Below are 26566 nucleotides of genomic sequence, written 5' to 3' on the forward strand. Positions count from 1 at the left end.
ACTCTTTGGAAGCACCAAGGGTCCTTTCTGGGCTGATCGTCCCATCCAGATTTTCCAACATTGCTCCACCCAAGGGCCCAAAGGTCGTGCCACATCCTGCACATTCTAACTCGCACCCACATCGTAACCCACATAGCTTGGGCACACACTTTGGAGGGGTCTGCCGGACTTATACATACAACTTTTTACGCTTGCGCTTGCGAGAATATTCCAACATCCTCAGACGAGTTATAAGCTTTTTTTTTTTCTGTTTCTTTTTTTTTTCTTAAACCCTAACGGTTTTTAAGCCCCCGCCCCAACTTCATCTTTTAGAACAGTACAATCTCTAAATAAACATCATATCGATCGGTATTACTACTCTACTAGAGATCGCCTCGATTAGTTCGATCGATCGCAACCGAGAAACGCGGGACGGGAACTAAGCCTGGAACGAAAACGCGCGCCGACGATCATCAGACATCTTACAGAAACCACCCTTTCCAAAATCTTGATTCGAGGTTCAAACAGGCGTAGCACCTTGTACCCGCCACGCTGATCTGTAGCTAGCCTCCTACTCGCTAGGTTATCTACAAGGCGTCAAGGACGATACAAGGCGTACGAGGAAGATCTGTAGACAACTAAGCAATGACGTGCCCTTGATCAGAAGTGCGGTTCAGCCCCCACCCAACCGTTATCGAGCGTCCCCTACGGCCCTACGGGACCCCATATCGATTCCCGTATAGAAGAGCCCCAACGGGTGTTTGCGTGATGGACGAGTCTGAGGAAGAGGTCGATCCTCGCATCGAGTCGCTTCTCCAACAGCGCCAATCATTGACTAACGACCTGCTGGAGAATCCATACGACCTAATCCTGTACATACAGCGCGCATTGGTCTATTCCGACTTGGCTTATCCTGACTTAGCGGCTGGCGACGCTTACCGTGCTCTGTTATTAACCGACGAAGTTCGCGATGAGAGTTTCGAATACCATACTCAGGCCTTCGAGGGATTGACAGGTTACGCCCAAGGTCCCTTTCTAGAGGTATTAGACCATGGCTCTCTATCGGGAACCCAGTCTCGTTTGCCTCTGTTAGATAACGGCGAAAAGGACATTCCTGCGTTCGCTTGGCTAGCGTCTATTCGCTGTTATCAAATACTGTCCTTGAATCTTCTACTATGCGGTTGTCTAAGGAGTGCTTACAACTTCTGTGAGCGCGGTCTTGCCAGATCGCCCAACAACCAGGAGCTCCTAAATACGCGGAGCTACATACAGACTGTCAGCGAGCGTAGAATACGCAAGCCGGTCTCTACCGCGAATGATCTTCCAGATTGGGGCATGGTGCGTAGGGAAGTGTATCCTTGGAATGGCTATGAACCAGACCGGTTTTCAGACGAATCCCTGTCCGTCCTCAACGCCGGGTTGACCGAGATAGCACCCAAATGTACTGTCCAAGTTGCAAAGCTACCTATATTGCTCGGGTGTGCGAGCCGCACAGATGGGTACGATATAATTCCAACCTGTAACCAACTCGGCGTGTTTGCCAAGGAATACATCGCGCCCGGAGAAGACGTACTCGTGGAGTATTCCTTGGTCACGGCCAATAATCGCCTAAAGGAGTCTGTCTGTGATGCTTGCTGTGGGGAGCTCCCACCTTTAGGTAGCGATTCGACTGCTGTCAACTGTCCAGAATGCTATGATACTGTGTTTTGTACCCAGTATTGTTTTGACCAGGCCCAGAAGCTCTACCACCCTGCTGTTTGCGACAAGGATACGGATTCGATCGCCAGGGATCCAGATGCTAAAGACGCCGATGCAACTTTGCATCTTTTGCTGCTCGCGCGTGTTTTAGCCATGGCAGCTCACCAAGGAATACACCCACTTGACGTCAACCAAATCAAATATATATGGGGGGACTTCATCTCCTCCCAGACCAATGAGATTGATTTATCGCCCAAGGCCGGCCCACCGCCGGATTGGACGCTTCCGTTCTCCTTTACTTATAACATCGAGACGCCTCTCCACATTCTTGAGAAAATGGATATCGACATCTACGCCACCATTGCTGATTATGATATATGGGTATTTAATACCTTATACAGTAAATTTCGTGGCACTGCTTCAGCTCGAAAGAACCCAAGAGATGGGCGACCCGACGTTGCCGCCGTGCACCCTTACTGGTGCCTTGCCAACCATGACTGCAACCCAAATGTTACGTGGGAATGGGGCGGTCGGATGGTACTAAAGGCGCGGGAGACGCGGGTTGTCGGGAATGCGCCAGGAGGTATAGAAGCCGGAGAGGAGATTCTCAATCACTACTGTGATGTAGATCTACCTGTGAAAGAACGTAGGGAGTGGGCGAGTGGTAGTCTCGGTGGCTGGTGCATGTGCGCTAGATGTCGCGACGAAGCTTCTAACTCCCAGAACAACTCCCCTGGATAACTGCTCGAGACACTTCTTGGATCCCCTCTAGCCATCTCTCGGGCAACACGTACACTACGGCAATAGGTCTGGTTCTTTCATGATTATACACGTGTCATGACTGCCGACTCGGAGATTCTCATCAATCCGCTTCTAATTGCTCTGCTTCCCTGAATAATTATACCTCTTATCTCGCACCCCAAGTTTCCATCACGGCCAACAATCGGATAGGAGGACAGACGGCGGAGATGATGGAGATTGGACAGGTTAACCTGCATCGCTGCTCTAAAATAGGACCGGTGCCCGTGGCATGCCTATGCGTGCTTTCTATGCTTACAGGACGTTATAGCGCAGCATTTCGAAGTCGGATGTGAAATGAGGATCCCCGCGGACGCCATCTCTTTTTCGAATCTGTCGCTTCCTTTTTTTTTTTTTTTTTTTTTTTTTTAGCTTCTAATTCTCTCTCTTTCGCACACGGCTGTATCTGAGTAGTATGAAACCGCCCCAGCTGGCAACCATCATATAGAAGGGCAAATTATCGAGCATCGTAAACGAAGAAAGGCCTGGATTGTTTTCTGAAGACTAAACGTAACATAGTCGCACCTTTTGAATCAGTAAACGAACGATACCAACGAGAATAGAATAGGGATGATTCCCGATATACTATGGGAATACGCGGGTGCCTGTTCGTTTGTTGATTGTGTAGAGCGACTAGGTGACTTATGTTTGTAAGAAACCGATGTGATCATAAGTAAGGCTGTTAGATTAGTTGATGGTTGCATCTAACGGCGACTAACTTGACATAACTACAGGTCTTCTCGAAGAACAATTCAAGTCACGCCAAGGTAGTATGTGTTTCAAACGACTAATTAAAACAGACGTGTAATACTACACGGGGAGAGGAACAGAGAAGGGTTTACTAGAAAGGAGGAACTAAAGAAGAGAGGATTATAGCAAATAAGTATACCACGGTATTTTCTAGGCATTTTCTAGGCATCAGACCTGGGTTCTATTATAGGTCAAAAGCAAGCGCATATCTATCAGCTAAGAATTAGACAGCTACTAAAGAAAGGCGGCAGAAGAGCTGACTCGGAATTATAGAGAGCCTCCTTCCCCCCCCCCCTTTTAATCTGCAAACGGCAACAAACTTGTCGGTGGGATTATATAGGTACCTAGGTAGCGGAACTAAGGCCTCAATAGCAGTAATTAGTTAAATACAAAAACTACAACTCTAGGTACATAACCGTCTACTCCTTTAACCCCTATTTATAACTCCGTGCTTGGAATCAAGGGTTGTTATGGCGAACTCTACAGCCAAGCCTATTACTACTAGGTATGCTACTATTCATTCGACACCCAAGCAGCAGGACATAACATCGCCAACTAACACGGGAATTTACCTTCCTATATCCAACGAATAGGGACAACAAGCCATCGTATCAACCAAACTAGCACTCAGAAATCCATAGCACGCACTTTTCATTTATCCAATTGACTACTCGTCACAAGTTATGATTTGTCCATAACTAACCTGCCTAAGTACCTAATGTAACCTAACATAACCCAACTACCAGTGAGTAGCGAATGCGTTCATTCATTCCCCTCTTCGTTTTCGTATCATGCCCACCTCATCGCCGCACATACCCTCAAGCTAACTCAACTAAATACACCGCTGACCTCTTTTTTATGGCAGAAAAGATAATCCCGCCATGCTGAAGAAAAACAAGCCCAACTGATAAATCGATAATATCCCTTTTTTGAAAAGGGAAAACGCACGAGAAAAGAAGAGAGAAGGGAAAAAAAAAAAAAGGTGCCGCATGCTCGATCGACATCAACAGACTTCGTACATCTCATCAAACGCCATGGTCCCTATGTACATCCTCCATACACCCTATATCTGTTCACTCATCACTCATGACATATCTTCTACCTTGCCATCGCTATAGTGGTAGCGCCGGATACGCCGGCTGACTCGGCGGTCTCGTAGGCGAATCGACATCCATCTCGCTTCCACTAGACGCAGCCGACGCGGGCGACTCAGCGTCGTAGTCCTTGCGCTTGATGCGATCGATGACGTACTCGCGGAGGTACTCGATAACACGGACGTTTTCAAGCCACGCCTCGTATGCCTGGTCCTCGCGTGCCTCGGCGCTGGCCTCCGATTCTGCGGAAGGCGAGCTGACGGCCGAGATAGCGGACTCGGACGCGCGAGGGGTAGTAGAGGGTTCGCGGTCGAGGTGAAGTCTGGGTCCGGCGCTGGCACGCTGCAGCATGCCACCTGAGTAGCGACGGCGAGGATCAGGGTCAAATGTAGGGCCGAGAGTTGATGTTGCAGATTGGCCGGGGTAGCCGGATGTGACAGCAGGAAGAGTCGGGTATAACGCTGACGTGGCCGAGCTATGGCGCGTTGAGGGAGATAGACCGGAAGAAGAGGCACTAGGCGAATGTCCAGAAGTATAGGACATGGAACTCGACGGGGGCGTCACAGCAGGAGTGCCGTTGGAATGGGTCGAAGAGACGGCAGTCAAGGGCGAAGCTACGTGAGCGGCCGAGTACGCATTATTGGCCATAGCGGACTGGTGCGGCGCTGCAGAGTGCGGTGGGGACTGGCTGTGACGGAAGTTCAAGGGTAGGTAGTGCGAGCCAGGCTGGTGGACTCCAGCAGCAGCAGCAGTGTTAGAGCTTTCATATACAGTGCTCTGCATCTGCTCGAGAAGCTGGTCGATTTGGACGAGGTCGCTCTTAGTGCGGACGTTCGGCATAGGGGGTAACGAATAGTGCTGTTGGTACGGACCATGGCCGGCGGGTCCATCGACAGCCATGACACCCGGACTTGGGAGATACTCTGCTCCGAGGGAGCCGGAGTGAATAGGGAGGACTCCGTGCAAGGGCAAGAGTCTCTGTCCGACCTGAGCGTACGAATTCGGGTCAAGGTGCCTACGCTTGGCATCGCCGAAGAACTCGTTAAGCACATCGTAGGTACGTTTGCGATTGTCATATTCAGCGGCGGAGGCCTGGTAGCCCATGTGATCACCCCGACCGCCCATGGGTTGATAGTACATGGGCCCTCCAAAGGAGGTTTGAGGGTGGTGCTGATAGTAACTACTTGGGTGGCCGCCGGGATGAGACGGCTGACCAAAGGCGGCCGAGTTAGTACGGATTTGACCATTGTGATCGTAATAGCTAGACGGAGCTATGAGGCAAATTAGCCTCCAAATGAGGAATAAGGAGTGGGGGTTTCGAACTGAAGGGGGGATGCATACCTTTTCCTGAAGCCCGATAACCTCCGTTCATTGAGCCATGCTGGTCTGGCGAGCGGATAAGGACAGAGTCATCCGCATGCGTCTACAATCGGAGTTAGCAACTGAAGGAGAAGTAATATTTGTAACTAAGTAGGAAAACATATCACATACCTTAACATGCTTCTTTAAATCTTGGGGGCGCTTGAATGACTTGCCACAGAAGTCACATTTGTGCGGCTTCAAGGGGACGTGCACTCGGATATGTGATGTGATATGATCTCGCTTGACGGTGGTAGTCTTGCACTGATTCCACTGGCAAGTCAAGTTAAGATTGTTTGTGGATTTGCGGCCAACATGCTTCTCGCAAATGTGCTCCTAGATTATCGTTAGTTATGTCTACAAGAAAATAAATAATTCCGTATAATCAATTAATAATAAAACTTACGTAGAGAGTTTCGGCCGAGCCAAACTTCTCGCTACAACCAGTCCAGCGGCATTGAAGGGAGTCATCCTGGGCCGGGGCGCTAGACTGCGAAGTTGCGGTTGTAGCCGTCGACGGTGCTGGCGTGGTGCCGTTGGAGGCCGAGCTTTCACCGCCCGATTGGATCGGGTTGCTCTCGGATGCTGCCGACATGGCTTTGACCTCAATCTTTCAAATACAATTCAAATAAGGGGTAAGGGGTAAGGGGTAAGGGGTATATGTCTTTCACGTGATAACAGAGACGCACGTGACGAAACGGAAGAGCTTCGGAGGGGTCGGAACAACTATGGTAAATTTTTATTTTTTTTTCTTTCTGGGCTTTGGCTGTACCTAAGGATGTACGGTGCTGGTCTTGGCAATCCAGTCCAAGCTCACCGGCATGTAATGCGACTAACGGATGCGGTAATGTCTAAATCGGGAAAGGTTTATTTCGATAATAGTGGGAAAATAATAAAAGCGTAGAAAGAGCACTGGATAGAAAGAGATCTGATCATTCAATCTTTTTTTTTTTCGAATCCAAGCAACAAACAACAATGCTAAGATTGGATTCCCAAAGGAGCAAAGGGGAGAAAAGCCAGTATTGTCTGGGGGAGAGGACGGCCGAGTTTATGTAAATCGAGCGTCGTGCTTGCTCCTTATTATGGATGTTTGACCTTGGCGATATCGAGGCGGAAAGTCTTGGCAATGGGTCTTAAGTGTAGCGGGTGACCGTTAGTGATTGGTTTAAGGGAAATGGGGGCAAACGAGTCAGGTACCATGTGCGGAAAGTGACTCGATCTATAGTGGGTAGTGACTACCAAATTCGAGTCACCCCTCCTCAATAGTGACTTCCGCGCCAAGACGCGCCAAGCTCTTGGCGCGTCTTGGCATTTGATGATTGTCTCGACATATCTGCCCAGAAATGCACCAAAAATGCTTATGGATGCTTGGGAAAAAGCTTGGAAATCCCTTGGCCGCCGGTTCCTCCTGCGCCGAGACTCGGCTGCGCCCACTCTCTTCCCATTTTCCCCATTTCTTCCCATTTTCCTAGTAACTTTGGCAATGTATTCGGTGTATTCGGTCCCCCTTTGCATAATGTTCTATTTCGTAAGTAATTCTATTTCTTAAGTAGTTATGTACTTGGGTTAGATGGAAGCTACCTATCATCTATCATCACTGATCATTACCTTATTACGTACCAAAGTACTACATACGATGACCTTATCTAATAAGTTGCTTGAATCGTCTTATTAGAAAGCATGTCTGTCGTATTTGATTGCCAATTCCGTTGACTTTTGGCTTTTATAGTAATTTACATATTAAACGGCATCTCGTATCCGTGAACCGACGTTCGATCTCAAGTTTGGCATAGAAAATACCACTTATACATACCTAACATAGCACTTATATGAAAAGTATACTTGCTCTTCTCTTTGCCTGCCCCTTGCCCCTTACCCCTTGCCCCTTACCCCTTGCCCCTTGCCCCCTTAATTCTCTTACTCTCTTCACCTTTAAAAAGCCGTTCATTCGTTTCTACATCTCTATAATAGCCTGGAGGATTACATCGCGTGTGATACAACGTGCTTTACACCCTCTTGCCGCTTTTCCACTTCCGTTCTTCCGGCATTGTAAACCACCTCTTGACAACATTGCCATTGTCGACGGCTATGACGGCGGACAGAAAGTCTTGGTATCTCTTGGTATTCTGGACATGGTGTTCACTTTAAAGGGGTGGTCTACGCTCCGCTGGTGGCCAAGCCTTGGTCTTCCTCTCCGCCCGCCAAGTTCTTGGCCATGCACTCGTCAACTGCCTTTTTACTCGTATCAGCAGCGAGAGTACGGAGTACGGACAAACAACATGTCGACTACCTATTTCGTCTATTCGTCTACCCCTTGAGAGCTTACGTTCGACTTGCTTTGGACCCTTGCTTCAATATTGGACAGACTAGGCTGACCCCTTAACCCAGGAAGTTCAAGAAGCTTACGACTTCTGTGGCACAGCCTGATCCCAAACGTCAAAGGGCAATCAGAGAAGACAAGAAGGGGAAGCTGAGCTTGTCTCTCACCGCTTTTGGTATTGGTGCAGTATAATACCGCACCTAAGAGACCTAAGAAATTCGGTGAAGACTTGATATATAGTAGTATCCATTATCATCACTTTTTCATTGGCACCTTGATTAGTTTTTACTAATTGCAACTTAATGGCTTCTTCATTTGGTTTCACTCGGCCATCAGATCTGACTCAGCTGTATTATACGCCATACCGGTGAAATCTCTTATATGGCATGCGTCTTTCTAATACTGCGACCGGACGCCTCTTGCAGAGGATGGTGTTAGCTGAATTGTCACCTGCCATCAGCAGTTTGCTAGCACTTTACTACATAGTAACTTATCAGCTACTCTCTACCGTATTGCCGTATATCAGCTTAGCCCGCAAACGGTAAGCGTCAAAGAGATTAAGTTCTCTCGTCCGAGGATGCATCCCAGCTCCGTTTAAACGTGAACCTGGTCGCATTATATCTTCCGTGGATCTCCGGGGAGTTTGCAGGAGGACGACAGACTAGTTTCACAGCCTAGTCTACATACGCAAGACGTCAATACTAATATAAAGTCATAGCTTGCCAAGATATATGCAATGAAGTCGAATTGGGCCAGAACTATACGCCAAGCATTTCTCGATTGAAGGGTCTTGGCATATCATGACACGATATGGGTAGGTTTTATATATCGTGTTTATTGTGTCATAATGTCTACTAAACCTCACTTGACTTGACTTGACCAAGCCATCTTTATTTGCTTAGGTATCTATACATATACGGGAGATATGAGAGTTCCATGGCAGGTCATATTAATACTGAGATACTTACCCGAGTACCTATTAAACCAAGGAAAATACAACGGACTCAAGTAAAAAAGTAAACAAAACTGGAGGCTCCTTTACAGATTATCTTCACATCTAAACTAGCCCATCTCCTTATATCTATTAGTATTAAAAAATTGCCAGCAAACTTGCACGTTCAGATGATGATGTATGTTACTAGTGTGCCATGTAACGAAAATCGATTCCCATGTCGTCGCTAGTTTCCGCGTGGAATATATCCGCGTGGAACATATCCACCCGTCAAGGACATCGAGATCAACAAATCAATGCTATTTACGTCATCGAGTCCGAACGTATTTATCAAAAGCCTGCCCAAATGAGAAACTCTTATTGTTACCATATTTCCACACATATTTGAGGAATCTACATCTTTTCACAAGACTTTATTTTGGTTATTAGCGCTATAAATATCAAAACTACTACGGTTACGGTAACCTCACAACTGGACACAGGTACGTATCAAGACATCATCAGCTCTTACGACTAGCAGACACAAGATGCAAATATTGTTTGGACGATTGGTGCTCTCATTCATTTTTGAGTAGCGATAAACGTAGAGCTAGAAGGCTGCTAATCCAACTATCCTCCAAAAAGGGGGCACTTGTCTTTTTCCTTCTCTTTGCGCTGCCGAGTGCGTCTCCGCATCCTTTTGACATAAGACTATCGTTGTTTATTTGTCGATAATATAATATGTTGCACGACGAACCACTCTTTGCAAATGTTAAGCTCGGCTCTATTCCTCACACGACCAATTTGCTGCCAGTTTGGCTACGCCCCTCTATCCAGGTAAACAATATCAACACCATTATCCTCATCCCTCCCCTGCCATCTTTTTTCGAGTACGGGAGTACCCGTTAATTAAAATATGTTGATTCCAGCTCTTGCAAGTATATGAAGCAAGTATAGTTGTGATTTCTGCTCGCCAACCATGGAACGCCATGGAACGAGTCGTGTTCTGCTCCTTCGCAGGTGCTGTTGAAGCAGGGGGTATTTTCTGCCAGCGGAAAATAAGGGGATTAAAATCGAATATTTACGTCGCAATGGGGTATAAGTTTCAAACGAAGATACTATCAAAGGCATCTGACACCGAGCGCACGAGGGCTAACCACTGGCTCAAGGCAGCCATATTCCTTCAGGTCGATGCCGGCAAGCTCCGATAACATATATCAGGCAAATTTGCCGCAAGATTCGTGAATCGCGTAGCAACTAAAAAAAGGAAGACGAAAGCAAAACTCCGAACCGCTCGCAACCGCGGAGATGCGACCCCCAGGGTTGAGATTATCCATGCAATATGCCGCCGACAAGGACAATGTTCCAAAACCGTGACATCCTTAAGAGTGGAAATGATGGGGTGTTCCCTGATTGTCCTCAGAAACCAGAGACGCCGGACGTCGGAAATATGCCGGATAATAAAATAATGATGATCAAGATGAATATCCACCATGAAGAAATGACACAATGCTAGCCAGTCTGGTCAGCTCGGTCAACAAAACAAACTAGGTCCACCCGAACCGAGATGTCCCCTGAAACGCCGCCTATGCTGGATTATTATACAGAACCGAGTTGTAAAAGCGCCTGGATTGCTTCGCGCTCCTGCGCATCTGACGAGGCTGCTAGTGCATCCAAGTCAATATTATCGAGACGTGGCTCCCGAAGCATGCCTGTGTTGCCAGAGAAGGATCGGAAACCATGAGAGTTATATACATGGGAAGGATAGTTTGCACCTTGGCGGGCCTCGGCCGGATTCGAATACGATGCGGCCCGTAGTGCAGCAGCTCCTACAGCTGCCCAATCTTCGTCGTCTGTGGCGTCCTCTGGATCGTCATTCATGATCATGTCTTCATCGTCGGGCGCCAAAGAGCAGGAAGCTGAAGCCGGGCCATCTAGAGAGTCGAGGGACATTTTATCGGCTTCGTTCTCCGTCATGGTCACATCCCGGTCGTCGTGAGAAAAGGCTGCCGAGTTCCCATTGCTGACTGCTCGTACGTTCAAGCGGGATCGGTCAGCATTCCATCCAGCACCTTTTGAGATTGGTATACTGGTAGGAGGGATTCTGGAGTCGCTTTGGCCAACGGATTGTCGAGACACCGCATCTCGAGCAGCTTGACCCCGTCGCCTAGCATCCCACCGACCCCATCCAACCTTTTGAAATTCCACGTCACCATCGACTCCACCACCTTCGACGCCGTGTCCTTGTCCACGTCCTTCCAGTGCTGCCACAACTAGCCTTCGTGCCTTCGGCGGAGGGATTCCTGCGAAGCCGGGAACCGAGGTGGTCAAGTAGCCCATGATATAGCGAATGGCCAGAGGGCCGTGGTTCAACAGAATCTCGGGAAGATGATACTTGGCCAGCAGGGCCGGGGTAATAGTCCCTGTGGATTCGAAGGATGGTGAACCGACAGGGCTATGTTCGACGCCTTCGTGAAGGTCGAGGTCCGAGTCGATACAATCGAGCTTGGCCTTGTGTAGCTGTGCCTTTAGGCCATGAGGCGGCAGCGTAGGTGATATGGAGTTGGGAGGAGTCGGGAGGGAATGAGTTCGTGTCACAGGGACGCTCCGATCAGCCGCTACAGCAGTTAAGTTGTCTCGGCTGAGAGGGGAGGTCTTAGGGATATCGCGAGCAGCAGAAGCCGATGCCATAGTTGCCATAGTTGCCATTTTTGGGAATTAAATACTTCGAGTTGTATCTATAATGCAAGGCGACACAGGATTAGATGATATTATAGATAGAATATTTGGAGGAAGATGCTTAATGATAATAATGATAATAATGATGAGGATGATGAGGATGATGATGATAGGCTGGGTAGGCTGGGGTGAGTCACTTACAAAAACAAGCCCGAAGTAAAGAGTTGCGGTATGGCGATAGGATAGAATTGTTTTTTGTTTTCTGTCTGGTGGAGAGAGAAAACAAAAAAGAATTAAAATCAAATTTAGGCGAAATGGCAGCGCTGACGCGATTCTCTTGACTGCGACAAAAGATGACTCTTGGGGTGCAAAATAATGCGGTGATGTCAATTTGTTGTGTTGTTGATGTTTCCTTAACGAAAGAAAAGATCAACGTAAAGAGCGAGCAACGGCTGCGACCTACTAATGTAATCCTCAATTGCTCATACAATGAACGGGAAACGGCAGAAGGTTCTAACTGGCGTGTATGCCGTCAGGGGGGTGTTGTCCAGCAGGGTCAGCAGGTGTCGCATGGCGCACAGGGCGCAATGCACGCAGCTGATTGCTCAAGAGTAGCAGCCATGATGTGGTCCTAGCAAAAAGGGGTAGTGTATTTAATGAAAGTTATGTCTGTATTTATGATGTACATAATTTACGCTACTACGGTACGTACTTTGTACCTGACAGCAACAAAAACACATATTCAGCCATTACCTGTGGATCTAAACATGGACCTAAACATGGGATCCTACCTACCTACATATGTAGGTAGGTATGTACCTAGGTTAAGTCATTCCTTCCTGACACTTCCTGACACTTACACTTATTTAAGGTATTTAATCCGCTAATGTAATTTTGACAGTACTTTCATCCCGATAGCCTTTGAAAACAGGAAACTTGTAAGGTACATTTGCCGTCACCAGCCTCTCAAGTCCTAAATTCCATACAAAGGAGTCTTATGTAGGTACAACCGCAACAACGGCAGTACATAATACAGGATGTATACATAACATTTCCTCTGGGCTACGTAGTAATAAGGTATCTAACGTAACGGCCTGAGTGTGGTCGACGTTGTATGTGTGGTCTTATCATCCAAATGTTGACTAACAGGGCACAGCCGGATTCGTTTCCATTGGACCGCAAAGCGTGTGACGAAAAATGACCCCGATACATCTATACACTTGCTTGCCGGAGATTTCCTGCACGTTGATAACGAGGATTCCTGTTCTCGGCTCGGCTACAGGGCTTTCTCCAGACGTGGAACCCAATGGCTTCTTGGATAGAGATAGCGGCATTCCATCCCTTGATATGCAAGATAGCCGGGGTGGAGGGGGGGTCAAATATACTACATACATAGACGGCTTTGATCCTCTCGGCTCAATGGCGGTTTTTTTAGTATCAAAACTGTCCCCAGAGCAGGCATACGCACGCCCCACGAGTCTTTTTCAAGGGACGCCCCAGATATTCACCATATGAGAGAATATAGAAGAATATCATCTTATTACTGTACCTACATATTCCTGCCTGTCACGGGAATCTGGTATAATATAGTGCTTATGTATTGCGTTGCGTGTACATGGTACATACAGGTAAGCAGGCTCAAGCCGTCAAGGCAGGCCGAAAGCGAAGATATGTGACCCACGTCATAATATAATACTTATTAGTCAGAATGCACCGAAGGTTCCATTTGCGGCATATTTCTAGATGGCTAAAGAATAGACTACAAAGAGTGCTTTCTGTATATTTCACTTTTAGGTAAGTACATGCTTGATAGATTTAATCGATGTACTTAACGACAACTACCTTAACAACTACCTTGAGTCAAGTGCCCAAGTGCCATGTCAAAGAGTGGCAGGCCTCCTCATATTTAGCGCAACCCTTGGCTTTGGTAGGATAGGAAGGTAGGCTGCGGATCTCATCCCCGTCAATTGAATTGAGTGACAATACACTAAATGTTGGCATGTGCAGCCTCAACCTCGCCTATCCATCGACTATGCTGGCCCTTCTGTGTGTACCTACATATTAGTGCACTACTTTATCTGGTTCCTCGCTAGCTAACTTGCTGGTTAGCAAGGGCACACACATCTTGGAAAATCAATTGAGTTCGAGACTGCGTAATTAAGTAGGTCGAATTCGGTAACACATGATTCCCGAATTTCGACAGCCATAGACCCAGGAATGCCTCACGTTGCACAAGTGCAGTGTTGTCATTGGTCCAAAACAACCATCGTGATGCGCGAACTTGTCCCCATTTCCCATTTCACCAACCTTCAGCTAGCCGTAGTGCCAACCGGTGACGAAAGGACGCACCGGAATAACGGGGCTAGAGGCGTTTTAATGACTTGGCTCCGGAGTTGTATGTTGTAAATACTAGAACATAGTAACTTCGCCATTGATAACGACTCGTTGCTGAAACGGCCGCGCATACTATGTATGTCACGATGTCCAGACGTGAGTCGGTTACTAGCTACTTGGTTAGCTAGCAACCTAATCTTGATAGTGTAGGTCCAAGTACAGCCACCCGGTAGCCGACGAATGTGCTAGGTTGGGACATGGAGAGGGTATAGTCAAGTCGTACATGATCGTGAATGGTCGTATCCGAAGAGGGGTTTCCGTTTTCCATCTGCATCTCGACTTTGTAGAGCTCGATTACCCCACTAGAGTTTCGCGAGAATAGCCCATCATCCAGTATGATTCCCCCACGTTCTAGGATAACGCGATCCGACGGCATGTTTTTAGGTCGGTGCTTAGGTCGGTGGAGATGCGCGGGTGTCACATCTACATAAATACATACATGTGGTATGTATGTAGGTATGTCTTGCTCTAATTAGTTATACCTAAGGCATGCATCTAGCTTCGCGACACCCCGTAGCCTAGGTGGACCATATGGGTGCAACTCGAGGAATCGGGTCGTTAGGTCCTGCATTTGCGTTTCGTCCAATTCGGGAATGAATACTTTGCACGCACATTTGCCTCAACGAAGTTCAGCCCATCGCTAGAGCCCATTTTGCCGGAAGCGCTTCATCAGGCTGAGCGTCATATTCTGAATAATTGCAGGGCCGATATTCGGAGTAGGCCACGGTTGTACAGCATGTTGCTTCCATCAACCACTATCTTCTAGTAAGAATTCGGTCCGCAAGAATCTTGTGCTGTATGCGTATGTGTTACTATGAGCGGGTAGGACTAGAGCGAGCTTTCACGTTCTTTACGATTCCTTCGCGGGTTCCAATGGTACCTTAATCATACCTATTGGCATAACCTAGCCAACAACCTCTTTCAGCCGCCATTTTGTTGGAGGACATACTGCCGGCATGCCTGTATGACTTTTGATTAGTTCTTGCTCACACCTATACGAGACTAAGATATAGAACTAAGATATAGACTTACCGCTTTGAGGATGTTCAATTTCTCCTGTGATTGTAAGTAGACTTGGCGGTATTGCTGAATGCTCTCGTTTAGAACGGCCTCTTTTGTTGTACGGCCTTCGCAGATGGCTTTCATCTTCAACTCCATTTCCTTTCGTAGAAATGGTTTGCCAAGGCTGGTATCGAAGTCCATTCTATCGAACCCTTCAATCAGAGCCACACCCAATTTAGTCGGGATGAATTCTTTCACACCCCCCCTCCCACTAGCCGTAGATCCCCCACCTCGACCTCGACCGCCGCGACCGCCGCGACTACCTCGCCCTCCCCGTGCAGCTGGGGCATCTTCGTCTTCACCCTCGCCGTCTGCTGCTCGTGTGGTCCGGGATATAGCACAAACATACTCTCTATCTTGAATCTTCTGAATATGCTCCGCCATCGTAGCGTCTGTCCCGATCCCGTTGGCATCCATGAGAGCAATCAAATCGGCTTCGGTAAGATAATTAGGGGGCGCAGTCTTGCCATCCGTCATGAGAGCTTCAGTAGGCTCAAAAACCTCCCCGACTGTAAATTTGGGCAGCTGTCCAGTCCCGGTCCACTTATCATACACGTAGACATCTAGATAATTTCGTTCTAGGACAACAACGCCATGAGCGTGGAAAGATTCCTCGCCGTATAAAATGTCGACGTCTGTAGCAGCACCTTTAGCATCCTCCGAACAGCATGCTAAGAATCGCCTAACGACAAATTCGTAAACCTTCTTTTCTCTATCGCCGAGGACTGTGGGTGCCGCGTAAGTGATGGGGTGTATCGGGGGATGCGCTTTATCATCATTTCGCCCCTGCCGTGGTTGCTGAAATCCACCGTTGACTAGATTCTGCGCGAATTCGCCCCATGTATTAGATGGCGTTTGCTTCTGTACTAATGCGCGCAAGTTCATACCAGAATCGAAACGGTCGGTTTCCGTTCTGGGATAGCTGATAAACCCCTTGTTGTAAAGGCTTTCTGCAGCTTCCATCGCCTGCTGACCCGTCATATGCAAAAATCTAGTGGCCATCTTCTGCAGTTCTACCGTGGTCAGCGGCAGAGGTTTCAATTTCTTCGTCGGCTTCTCCTGGACCTTGGTCACCTTGGCCGTTTTTGCCGTAAGACATCTTTCGTAGAGCACGATAGTCGATGCTCTATCAAAGAGGCGATTGCGTGACCAACCGAAACTGACATCCATACCATCCCGCTTGTGCACGACCTTGATGCTCCAGAATGCTTCTGGCTTGAAATTCCTCACTCTGAAGTACCGGTCTACTACAAAACCCAATGTTGGGAATTGGCAGGACCCTAAAACGTTAGAACTAGATTATCCGATAAATCTTAGAATGCATTACAAACCATAGCTTAATACAAGGTCTTTAAAGGGCCCTCCTAAAGTCCTCAGATTTGTGGTTAGAAACCGAGTAAAGGCGTATCCTATCCTAAGATCCAATTCGATTCGAGAAGACACGGCATTGACTTGTTTGTGATCGAGATCTATAAGGTTTTGGGCTGCGTTCAAGATATGCCTAAATTTCCTCTTTAGCTAGACGTTCAGCTAGGGTTTAACGAATCGATAGACAGACGCTCTCTCGATGTTACTGAACTTGGCCCTCTTAATATCCAGAGTCCTGTTGCCTTTTCTAGCGGCCTCGCATATTTCATAGCCTATGTGCTCGCCTTCACGATCGCAATCCGTCCAGATGCATAGGGCATTGGCGTAGCGTGCCTGCTTCTCGATATTGTCCGCCACCTTGGTTTTATCCTGTGGGATATGTTAAACTCTGCTCGGCATACGACCCAAGCGGCTTTAACGCGTACCTCGGAAATGATTATGTTCACAGGCGCGTCAAATAAGCGCTCGGGAGGCGGGTTTTCCCATTTTTTATACTCGGCAGGAAATACAGCCGAGGTGATATGACCAAGGACAGAGGTCATGGTAACATGGCAACGACCCCAGGGGTGCCCGAAGTCGTAGTCAAAAACGTAATTCTTGATGTACTTTTCGGGCGTATTTTGCTGGACATGTGTTAGCAGGCAAAGATTGTGCAGACGGAATATATCAGCCAAGATGTCATCTGGAACTAACGCTTTGAACCTGACCACCCGAGAGATGGCCTGCAACAGCTTTCGCGATGGAGGGTTTCTCAGCGACGCAGAGGACTCGCATGGTTGACTGGAGTCGCGTAGAAAACGTAGCAGAGTAAAATGTTAATAATACCGATACTCGACGTGCCCTTTCTACACGGCACGAAGAGCTCAGGCTAAGCAAGCGTCTCATGGGTAACGTTCGTTCCTTGAAGTCGGGAACGGCAAATGATTAAATAGATCACATCCATGTCTAATCCATTTTGAAAATGGGTTCTAAAAAGTTGTTCGGGTGAGGTTGAGTATCGAGAACTGTGTGGATCAGTTTATTGTTAGGTAACCTGTATGTACTAATACATTCATTCATCGTGTGCCTTCCCGACTTTTTTATTTTTGCAGTTTTTTATTTTCCAAGGCAACTGGTCACTTCTCAGCCAATACCCTGAACTAATTTAAACTATCTGATTGGTGTTTAGGTACATTAAGGTAGGTAGGTAAGGCTTTAAGGTTACCCCAGTAGCCCTAGCCTAGTGTAGTCCCGTTTGCCCCTGCCTCTGTTCCAATAAACAGTTAAAGTGGCCCAAAGTGGCCCAAAGTGGCTCGTGCCATTATTTTTTTTTTTTTTTTTTTGGAGCTTTAGCTGAATGTCGACTTTCCTAACCTAAGCATTTCCTAAGCAAAGTCATGACGTGGTCCAACAATCGAGACTACAATAGACAATAGGTAATAGGCAATATAACACTTCTTCGCCATCTCTCTTAACCCTCCCAAAACTTCCGAATACGTCTCGAATTGAAAAATGGCTTTGCCTTGGGTAAAGAGGCTCGAAGATTGCGCCGACTACTCTCAAGTAATTGAGCCATACCTACCACAACTCTACGAACTCCCTGGGAAGATAGTCCATGCCACGTCGAGTCACGGATCCTTCGTCGAATTATACAAAAATACCAACCCGTTCATATCGGGACTTGGCTTTTCTATATTCCTCGGTGCCGTCTTCTTAATTGTATCCGAGATCAATCGTAATTACTCCCAGGTTGATCGCATGTGGAGTCTATTGCCAACAATATACAATGCACATTTTGCTGTTTGGTCTCATCTGAATGACCTTCCAAGCCAAAGGCTTGACCTTGTGTTATTGTGGAGCGTAACATGGAGCGTGTGTGAACACTTAAGGAAACCTCTATTCTTAACTGCATAGCTAATGTTTATAAGGCTCGGTTGACGTACAATTACTTCCGGAAAGGCGGTTATAATGTCGGTTCAGAGGACTATAGATGGTGTGTCATTATACTACATTAGCCTCCATCCAGTTGTCTAATTCAATCTATAGGGAGATAATTCGCAGCAAAGCACACCCAGTGCTGTTTTTCTTATTAAATGTCACTTTCATCTCCTTCATTCAGAGCATATTGCTTTTCTTCCTCGCAGCGCCGACATACATTATCCTATTATCGTCAAACTTTGAGCGAGAGGTCACAGCGGCGGATATAGCTTTCACGGCAGTCCAGCTCGGACTCATACTCTCTGAGTGGTTTAGCGACCAGCAACAATGGGGTATGTGGTACTCTTCCTGCTCTGTATACCTCCACTAACAAAGGGACATTTAAGACTACCAGCTAGCCAAAAAGGAGTACCAAGAGACGGCCAAGGTGCCACGGGGCTGCGGTTTTACCCAGGAGGACCTTGATCGAGGTTTCATTACTTCGGGGTTATGGGCTTACTCCAGACATCCTAACTTCGCAGCCGAGAAGACTATCTGGTTCATTTTATACCAATGGAGCTGTTACGCAAGCAAGACCCTCTACAGCTGGGCAGGTCTGGGCCCTCTGTTTCTAATCATGATCTTTCAGGGGTCAACCTGGCTTACGGAATTAATCAGCTCTGGAAAGTATGCAGAGTACAAGTTTTACCAACGGCAAGTCAGGGCTCATATACCCAGCTTCACTCCGTACAAAACTCCGACGCCGAAAGTCATTCGGACGAGCGAGTTAGAAAAGCGACTGAAGGCAAAGCAAAAGTAAAAGACGCTCTCATATGCAATCACTGGTAGATGGCGTAGGCTGGATGCACTCACATGTGTATACAAGAATAGTCTCACGACTGCATAAGTTTGCGGTCTACTGCAGTATGACGCCTACATACAACCTCATTTCGAAGACTGAGGCTTCATGACGATAATCTATTTGTCCTCGTAAGATGCGGGGGTCCTAATGCATTAGAGTAGGTTAGGTAGTTGATCTTAAATAGTCCATTTCACAGAGTACCAATTGTTTTATTCAACAAAATAACCTGCAGACGGTCAACAATTTCCTCTTCAAATACTTTGCAGATGACGGCATGCACCTATCATGTGTGATGCCGGAAGAGACCAGGTTTGATACGCAGGCCACGATCCTTCAGGTCCACAATTGTCGGACGCCCGATAAGACTCAATACGGATGGTGATGGCGGACAACATACACATGTATGGAGGCGCTTCCTCGCATGCCTACCTACCTAGGTTAGGTACTTTACTATTAGGTATAACCGACAACAAGCAAAGTTACGTCTATGCGTCTATGCGTCTATGTCACCTGCTATGTCATCCCCTAAGTCTTCCATTCTAGAAAGTGAGAAGACGATCCCGTCTAGGTTACCCCAGATCGACCTATTTAGTCGAATATCCCCCCACGAAAAGGTTACATTCAAAGTAGTAATGTGGCCAAGTGGAATGGCTTCGCGGCTTTGTAATTCGTAGACATAGGTAACTCGGCTTTGAGCAGCCAAGGACCAAATTAAACAATACTAATACATACATCCATGGATAGCTGCTTCGCTTAAGATGGACCCCGTGCTGTCGTGGTAGTCTTTCGTACCGTCTACCGTCTCGTCTATCATCTACCGAATAAGCTGATCACGTGTTTTTATATACATACTTGCGACAAATGCCTTTGGGAAAATCCATATCATTCTTCCCCGTCAATACCTGCTGAGGTAAGAGATCGTCAGACCAACGTCGACTCGCATCTGGTATGCTGTGTAATAGTACATACATATGTATGAAATGGTAAGAGAGATCAAAGCGATCCAACCCCGAGGGTTCCACCGCTGATAGCCACCCTGATACCTCCACCCAACCAACCCTCCACGGACCACTACTGAACTACTTTCACGATAGTACATACATATGCATCGTATCATGCTTAGGAAAGTGGGGCCGAGGACCCTGACTGACCCTGGTTGCAGCTAGTCAGTAAACTAATATGATATAATATAACATAATAATTCAACGCTGACGACACCCTTGCTTGCTTGCATCGCTTGGTAAAGCTGGTAAAACTCGGCGGTGAGAAATGCTGTTCGACCCAAAGATGCATGCAGCATGCAGCATGCAGCATAACATGCTAGTGTAGTAGATCCATCTCCCGAGTCTAGGAGAGAGTGGGGGTTCCATTAGACGAAGAGACACTATTCTCTCTTTTCCGCTTACACGTAGTTACTCACTCATTCAAGGGAGACGTATACGTATACATATGTCTCGTGCCCTCCTCGAAATCTTACTCCCTCCTCCCCTTGTTTCCTCAGTTATCTCCGTATTCCGAGGCTTAAATAAGAACCCTCTACCCACCGCAGCGGGAGGAAGACGTTTTCTAGAAAGACTATATAGTTATAACATATCCGACTACCACTTATACTCTCACTCATTATTATATATTATATAGCAGATAGTCTCAATTATCAAAACGTCCGACTGTTGTCTCTACCCCCTTCTACTTTGTACAGAACTATTATCAACCTACCTGAGATATATCTATTTACATTGTCACCATGTCCGGTACTTGGGAAGCACTCATGCACATGATGCGAAGCCGCGTCTCGTTCTTCGAAGACTCCACGCCAGCCTCAGCGCAGTCCCCGGCGAAGGGATGGGGGGTATCCAAGCAGCCGTCCGAGGCCGCCAACAGCTACTTTCCCGAGCGAACGCCGTCACCTGCATCATCTGTCTCGGAGGCGGAAGACGACGGTCCCACGCCCGTCACCAAAGCGAATCGCATGATCGGTGCCGAATATCCCATCCCGCCGTTGGAGCGGGAATACAGCCGCCCGACCGAGGAGCTCGACGTCGCGCAGCAGCTGGCCAAGAAGCCGCTGCCGCGATCGCTACACAGCTCCCTCCAGCGCGCGGCCTCCAGGACTGCGCAGAGGCCCGTAGACGACGAGGAGACGCGACGGCAGAAGCTCGCTGCCGCCAAGAAGGAGATACTCGCCCTGGCCGGCCAGGTCTAATTACGGGTCGGGTACCAGTCTAGAAGCTTTGGAATTTTATACGTGGGTTGGGATATCGTCTAGAGTGGATAGAGTGGAGAAAGGAGAGGGAAAGGTAGGGGAGGGGAAATACTATGGCAAACCGACATCGCAATTGGGCGAGCTTCCCTTTGTATGCATTATACCCAGGGATCGGTGCGTATTGGATACGCTTATTGTTTCGAAATGTTTTAAACCGGCGTACTGTTAGGACAGCGGAGATTGAGGGCAAATTGTACTAGGATTCCTAGCAATTTGGAGCTCGTGCTTTTTTTTATATTATTTACGGAAGGACTGGAACTTGTTCGGTAGTTGGATACCTATTTATATTATAATAAATTGACAGTCTGGTTCCCTAATATCCTATGTACCCCGTATCGTATTTATTGGCAGCGCTAAATATATATCTCATCCCCTTTTCATATACACGTAATTCGTTAAATAGCATTCGTTCGTTGTCCCCGTTTATACGAGTCGGGAAGATAGGTTAATGCCGTAGGCGACTGTCGCAATTACCGTGATGAGGTTAGCAAGCGAAGAGATGCCGTGGAGCTGTCCAAACTTCTTGTTCAGCGCAGTCATCTCCTCTGAATGAGAACCCTTCTCGTAACTTGCTTTGCCATCCTTCTTTTCTAAGTCACGGAGCCGTGTTAGTCAAAAACTGTTCAATTGTTCTTGGTCCCTCTCTAGCTTACCTTGCTCTCGCCTCAAAGCGGTTATCTTGTTCGTCTCGGGAAGTAGATATACCAAGTTAACAAGCCCTGTTACGAGTATGGTGCCAAGCGGCGCAAGTACGCCCCAGCGGTTTGACGGGTGGAACACGCCAGCGAGGCTCGAGGCAACGCCTAGGGGGTTCTTACTCCCAGGATATGTCAGGGCGAGAAGTACAGGGGCGGCAGATTGGATGCCGAAGTATGCGGGGAAGACGGCGCGTTGTAGGATTGCGAATTGGGGTCGCTCGAGAACTTTGAAAGAGAGTATTGAGTTTATAAAGGTCTGGGGGTTTTTCGTCGTTAGCTAATAAGTTCCGTTTATCGACAGAATTGAAGCGTCGAACTGCTTACATGGAAAACTTGCGTTCCAAGCAATGTACCGTATCTGTGTGAGAGTTAGCATAGCCTATCGATTTTACTGTCATAGAGCTATGAACTCACGATAAGACCTGGTAGGGAGCTAAGGTAAGGAGGATGTGCGACATGTTGGTGCTTGACTTATTTTTATTTAGCAATGGTACAAGAGATAGTGAGATGTATTCAAATTGAACAAGAGACGTCGGATACTCTGTAAACTGCAAAAGTGAAGTGTGATTTTTAGCGATTTTATCAAGGTAGATATAACCAATGGACAATAATGACGTTTGAAGGTGCTGAAGGTGGTGGTATGTTGTCCTGGCCCCTCGTAGCCTCAATCGTGCCATTCGGAGTTCAGCGGCCGAGGAGCTTGGGCCATTGGTTGATTGATTGGTCTAGGGCCATTAGGCGCATAGGCACACGGTCAGGTGCTCGCGCGACTATCTGTGGGGACAAGGAACGCGCCTTACATGGACGTATGTATAATATAGTATGTATGTAAATTTAATTTATAGTAGGTGCTAATATTAGGTGCCCAGCCTGTCAGGCAACCACCACCTGGCAGCCCACCTTAGCTCAAGGTACCCGTATACAAGAGACTTATTACTTCTAGGCAGATGTCATGCCTCATAGGTCATTGTCATTTCTAATTCCATCTTGAGTAAACTTCAATCTTAGTATGAGTCTTCTCATAAAATTAATACCAAGGTCAATGGCCCAATAATTAACTTGTGTTCATACTCATTTCTCATCTCATATCTTTCAACTAATAATCCACAATACCACTGCGACAATGGCGGACAAGGAGGCTACAGTGTATATCATCGACCTCGGGTCGTCGATGGGCGACTGTCATAATGGTAGGGTTGAATCCGATCTTGACTGGGGTATGCGCTATGTGTGGGACAAGATCACCACAACTGTTGCTGCATCGCGGAAGACATGGACGGTCGGGGTCGTTGGTGTAAGAACCGACGAGACCGTCAACCCTTTACAAGAACAAGTAGGAGAAGGTTATGAGAATATTTCCATCTTACAGGAGCTCGGACCCATAAACTTGACTAGTCTTCGTGATTTGCAAGGTCTTATAAAACCGAGTGATACCGATACTGGCGACTCTATCTCGGCTATAATAGTAGCCGTGGAGATGATCGAGAAGTTCACCAAGAAGTTGAAATATAAACGGAAAGTCATCCTTATCACAGATGGCGAGGGCCCTGTTGACCCTGATGATTTTGACGACATAGCAGCAAAGATCAAGGATTGCGGTATTGAGCTTATCGTCTTGTAAGTTGAAATCGCAGCGAGCTCGCGAATTCTACTAATCCTTTTTGGTTAGAGGTATAGATTTTGACGATGTCGAGTTTGGCTTCGAGGAAGAGGATAAGTCAAGTCAAAAGAGAATAAATGAGAGGCTTCTAAAATCTCTGGTTAATAAATGCGGCGGATTATATGGTACCATGGCAGAGGCCGTTGCTGAATTAGAGATGCCGAGATTAAAGCCTTTCAGGCCGTATAAGACGTACGATGGGGAACTCACCCTTGGAAATCCCCAGGAACACCCAGATGCTATGAGCATTAGCGTGGAGCGGTACTTCAAGACGCACAAGGCGACGGTGCCGCCGGCCAGTCGAGTAGTACTCAAGACCGAGCCTAGTCCATCTCAAGCTGCCGATGGTGACCAAATGGAAGGCGTGGAATTCACAAGCGGATTTTCTGCGGTGAAAAATGCTCGGACATATAAGGTCAACGACCCTGATGCGCCAGGAGGTAAACGGGATGTTGAGTTCGAATCATTGGCAAGGGGGTATAAATACGGGAGGACGGCCGTTCATATCAGCGAATCCGAGCACAATATTACCAAGCTTGAGACCACAAAATGCTTCACCATCTTAGGATTTATACATCAAGAGAAGGTAAACAAACCCAACTTCTCGAATCTCTTCGTACACTAACACCTCCAGTATGAGCCATTCTTCAATATGGGTGAGACATGTCAGACGATTCCCCAGAAATTCAATGACTCAGCCGCGCTCAAACTTTCGTCCTTCATACACTCCCTTCAGGAACTTGAGTCTTATGCAGTAGCACGAATCGTAACAAAGGATGGAAAGGAGCCAACTCTCATTCTCCTTGCTCCTCACATCGAACCTGACTTTGAGTGCTTATACGACGTGCCCTTGCCGTTTGCCGAAGATGTCAGAAACTACCAGTTCCCCCCACTTGATAAGGTGATTACGGTCACTGGAAATATCAAACACGAAGACCATCGGCTTCTGCCTAGTCAAGAGCTATCAGACGCCATGGATGACTACGTGGACGCTATGGATATCTCAAGCTGGGTAAAAGATGATGACGGGTGAGTATTATAAATCGACAGGGAGGGTGCAAAAGCTAACAACATCAAGCAACCGCACTATGGAATACGCCCCCGTCGAGGATGTATTTTGTCCTTCGCTTCATCGTATTAATCAGGTCGTCCGACATCGAGCCATCTATACAGACCAACCGCTCCCCCCAGTTGCTCCCATTCTACTTAAATATTCAAATCCGCCTGAAGATTTAATGGCCAAGGCTAAATCAAAACTTGAAGATCTCATAGCTGAAGCTAATGTCAAGAAAGGTATTGCTGATTCCAGTGTGAATTATTTGTGTATTTTTACTAACGTTCGTGAAGTACCACCCAAAGCGAAAGGCAGGCGAGAAAAGGGGGCCAAACCAGAGCCAATCTCAGGTCTCGATATCGATGCACTCCTTAATCAGCCTCAAAATAAGCGTAAGAAGATTGACTCTGATAACGCCATTCCCGAGTTCAAGCAGATGGTTGAATACGCCAACGAGGAGTCCGATATCGAGAGCGCTGCGAAGCAGATGGGTACTATCATTCGCTCGCTTATCACAAACAGCTTGGGAGATAGCGGGTACGATCGCGCCATAGAAAACCTTGGCGTGTTCAGGGATACGATGGTCAAGTGGGAGATGCCGGCCTTGTACAACTCGTTCTTGAAAGATTTGAAGAATCGCCTGCTCTCGGGTGAACTTGGCGGTGATAGGAGAGAGCTCTGGTGGCAAATGAAAGGGGCTAAAGCCTCGTTGGGCCTGATCGACCAGAGCCTGTCTGAACCGTCTAATATAACCCCTGAGGAAGCCGCAGAGGTATGTGACACTTCAGCACACATTTATTCGGACCCTTACTAATTATCTCACTAGTTCTTCAAGAAGTGATGCTTGTTATGGCATTTAAATTTTATAATATCAGTCAGGCATGTAAGAGAACCCGGAGTCATTGCTTGTGGGAAATAGGCATTTACATATCAGCAGTGTCATATGAAGATGAGGGGGGAATGTAGTAGCTGCTAAGTCTTTGTAGCTAGCAAAGAGCCCCCCGATAATTATAAAACAACATCCTAAATGTGCCATAGGAAATTTGGGGAAAATACCCCGTCCAACATGTCGTACCTAAGAATTCGGGAGTAATATCGGGGTTCAGCATAAGAGAAGTGGTAAGCAATCAGGGGCTACATGGTTGGATACGTGCCTCCTAACACAGCACAGGATTGTAGATATATAGAAATACTACTTGGAAGTTACGGCAGGCACGCGAGATCGAAATGCCTTGTCCACCTTAACGGCCTTGGAGAGGCAATGGTAAAGCTCTTGCTTGTATCTGAGAAGGAGCACTTTCAACTCGGAAATACGCAAAAGGGACATGCCCCCCCGAGTGGCAAGAGGCTAGAACGATTCAACATAAGAATCATCGACCCGGACTACTCTGATGTGCCTTCCTTCTTTCTCCTACCGCCACTATCATCACCTCTCCCTCCGCCTGGATCTTACCTTTTTTCTACCCTCTTTCTTCCACCCCCTTCTATCCATCACGACAACTCGTCTAACTATTCTCTTACTTCATACACCATTATCTTGGTAATGAATAGGGTTACGCTGCTCATTCGTGATCAAGTCTAGGTCTATACCTGGTACTAGGTATTCACTCACGTCTCTATCAGGCACGCCACTTCCATATCATTTTCGAGGATATTGGTTATGTTTCATTAGGCAACACTTTGAAACTTACCTACAACTTC

General features: G+C 47.2%; 10 protein-coding genes across 10 annotated transcripts; 6 read left to right on the forward strand and 4 right to left on the reverse strand.

Annotated features, from left to right (window-relative positions):
* Nucleotides 1-127: 127 nt before the first annotated feature.
* On the forward strand, nucleotides 128-2845 carry F4813DRAFT_353251 (uncharacterized protein). Its single transcript, XM_049242624.1, has one exon. It carries the CDS (start codon nucleotides 748-750, stop codon nucleotides 2416-2418), a length of 1671 nt encoding a protein of 556 aa, XP_049101507.1. The 5' UTR covers nucleotides 128-747; the 3' UTR covers nucleotides 2419-2845.
* A 1349-nt stretch (nucleotides 2846-4194) lies between these two features.
* On the reverse strand, nucleotides 4195-6716 carry F4813DRAFT_353270 (uncharacterized protein). Its single transcript, XM_049242625.1, has 4 exons — nucleotides 6085-6716; nucleotides 5811-6014; nucleotides 5661-5742; nucleotides 4195-5590 (listed from the first exon to the last, which is right to left on the reverse strand). The coding sequence occupies exons 1-4, from the start codon at nucleotides 6271-6273 to the stop codon at nucleotides 4338-4340; spliced, it is 1728 nt and encodes a 575-aa protein (XP_049101508.1). The 5' UTR covers nucleotides 6274-6716; the 3' UTR covers nucleotides 4195-4337.
* Nucleotides 6717-7360: 644 nt separating this feature from the next.
* On the forward strand, nucleotides 7361-8190 carry F4813DRAFT_336385 (uncharacterized protein). The gene has a single exon (XM_049241199.1). The coding sequence runs from the start codon at nucleotides 7508-7510 to the stop codon at nucleotides 7994-7996; it is 489 nt and encodes a 162-aa protein (XP_049101509.1). The 5' UTR covers nucleotides 7361-7507; the 3' UTR covers nucleotides 7997-8190.
* Nucleotides 8191-10486: 2296 nt separating this feature from the next.
* F4813DRAFT_336380 (putative Sin3 binding protein-domain-containing protein) lies at nucleotides 10487-11690 on the reverse strand. The gene has a single exon (XM_049241198.1). It carries the CDS (start codon nucleotides 11636-11638, stop codon nucleotides 10529-10531), a length of 1110 nt encoding a protein of 369 aa, XP_049101510.1. The 5' UTR covers nucleotides 11639-11690; the 3' UTR covers nucleotides 10487-10528.
* Nucleotides 11691-12225: 535 nt separating this feature from the next.
* Nucleotides 12226-12650, forward strand: F4813DRAFT_336404 (uncharacterized protein). The gene has a single exon (XM_049241200.1). It carries the CDS (start codon nucleotides 12265-12267, stop codon nucleotides 12493-12495), a length of 231 nt encoding a protein of 76 aa, XP_049101511.1. The 5' UTR covers nucleotides 12226-12264; the 3' UTR covers nucleotides 12496-12650.
* A 2273-nt stretch (nucleotides 12651-14923) lies between these two features.
* On the reverse strand, nucleotides 14924-17206 carry F4813DRAFT_387653 (prokaryotic type I DNA topoisomerase; the record flags this gene model as incomplete). Its single annotated transcript, XM_049246580.1, has 6 exons — nucleotides 14924-14962; nucleotides 15035-16344; nucleotides 16396-16565; nucleotides 16623-16801; nucleotides 16858-17055; nucleotides 17126-17206. 6 exons carry the CDS (start codon nucleotides 17204-17206, stop codon nucleotides 14924-14926), a joined length of 1977 nt encoding a protein of 658 aa, XP_049101512.1.
* A 557-nt stretch (nucleotides 17207-17763) lies between these two features.
* F4813DRAFT_353288 (DUF1295-domain-containing protein) lies at nucleotides 17764-19679 on the forward strand. Its single transcript, XM_049242626.1, has 4 exons — nucleotides 17764-18283; nucleotides 18340-18404; nucleotides 18458-18681; nucleotides 18736-19679. Exons 1-4 carry the CDS (start codon nucleotides 17924-17926, stop codon nucleotides 19146-19148), a joined length of 1062 nt encoding a protein of 353 aa, XP_049101513.1. The 5' UTR covers nucleotides 17764-17923; the 3' UTR covers nucleotides 19149-19679.
* A 756-nt stretch (nucleotides 19680-20435) lies between these two features.
* F4813DRAFT_353290 (uncharacterized protein) lies at nucleotides 20436-21733 on the forward strand. Its single transcript, XM_049242627.1, has one exon. It carries the CDS (start codon nucleotides 20935-20937, stop codon nucleotides 21391-21393), a length of 459 nt encoding a protein of 152 aa, XP_049101514.1. The 5' UTR covers nucleotides 20436-20934; the 3' UTR covers nucleotides 21394-21733.
* A 143-nt stretch (nucleotides 21734-21876) lies between these two features.
* Nucleotides 21877-22609, reverse strand: F4813DRAFT_387656 (uncharacterized protein; the record flags this gene model as incomplete). The annotated part of the gene is made up of 4 exons (XM_049246581.1): nucleotides 21877-22043; nucleotides 22107-22407; nucleotides 22476-22509; nucleotides 22566-22609. The coding sequence occupies 4 exons, from the start codon at nucleotides 22607-22609 to the stop codon at nucleotides 21877-21879; spliced, it is 546 nt and encodes a 181-aa protein (XP_049101515.1).
* Nucleotides 22610-22983: 374 nt separating this feature from the next.
* F4813DRAFT_336512 (ATP-dependent DNA helicase II subunit 2) lies at nucleotides 22984-25855 on the forward strand. The gene is made up of 6 exons (XM_049241203.1): nucleotides 22984-23768; nucleotides 23821-24397; nucleotides 24446-24840; nucleotides 24890-25104; nucleotides 25159-25637; nucleotides 25692-25855. The coding sequence occupies exons 1-6, from the start codon at nucleotides 23275-23277 to the stop codon at nucleotides 25704-25706; spliced, it is 2175 nt and encodes a 724-aa protein (XP_049101516.1). The 5' UTR covers nucleotides 22984-23274; the 3' UTR covers nucleotides 25707-25855.
* The last annotated feature ends 711 nt before the right edge of the window (nucleotides 25856-26566 follow it).

Source organism: Daldinia decipiens (genome assembly GCF_022478715.1).
Source record: "Daldinia decipiens strain CBS 113046 unplaced genomic scaffold F4813scaffold_9, whole genome shotgun sequence".
Taxonomy (NCBI): domain Eukaryota; kingdom Fungi; phylum Ascomycota; class Sordariomycetes; order Xylariales; family Hypoxylaceae; genus Daldinia; species Daldinia decipiens.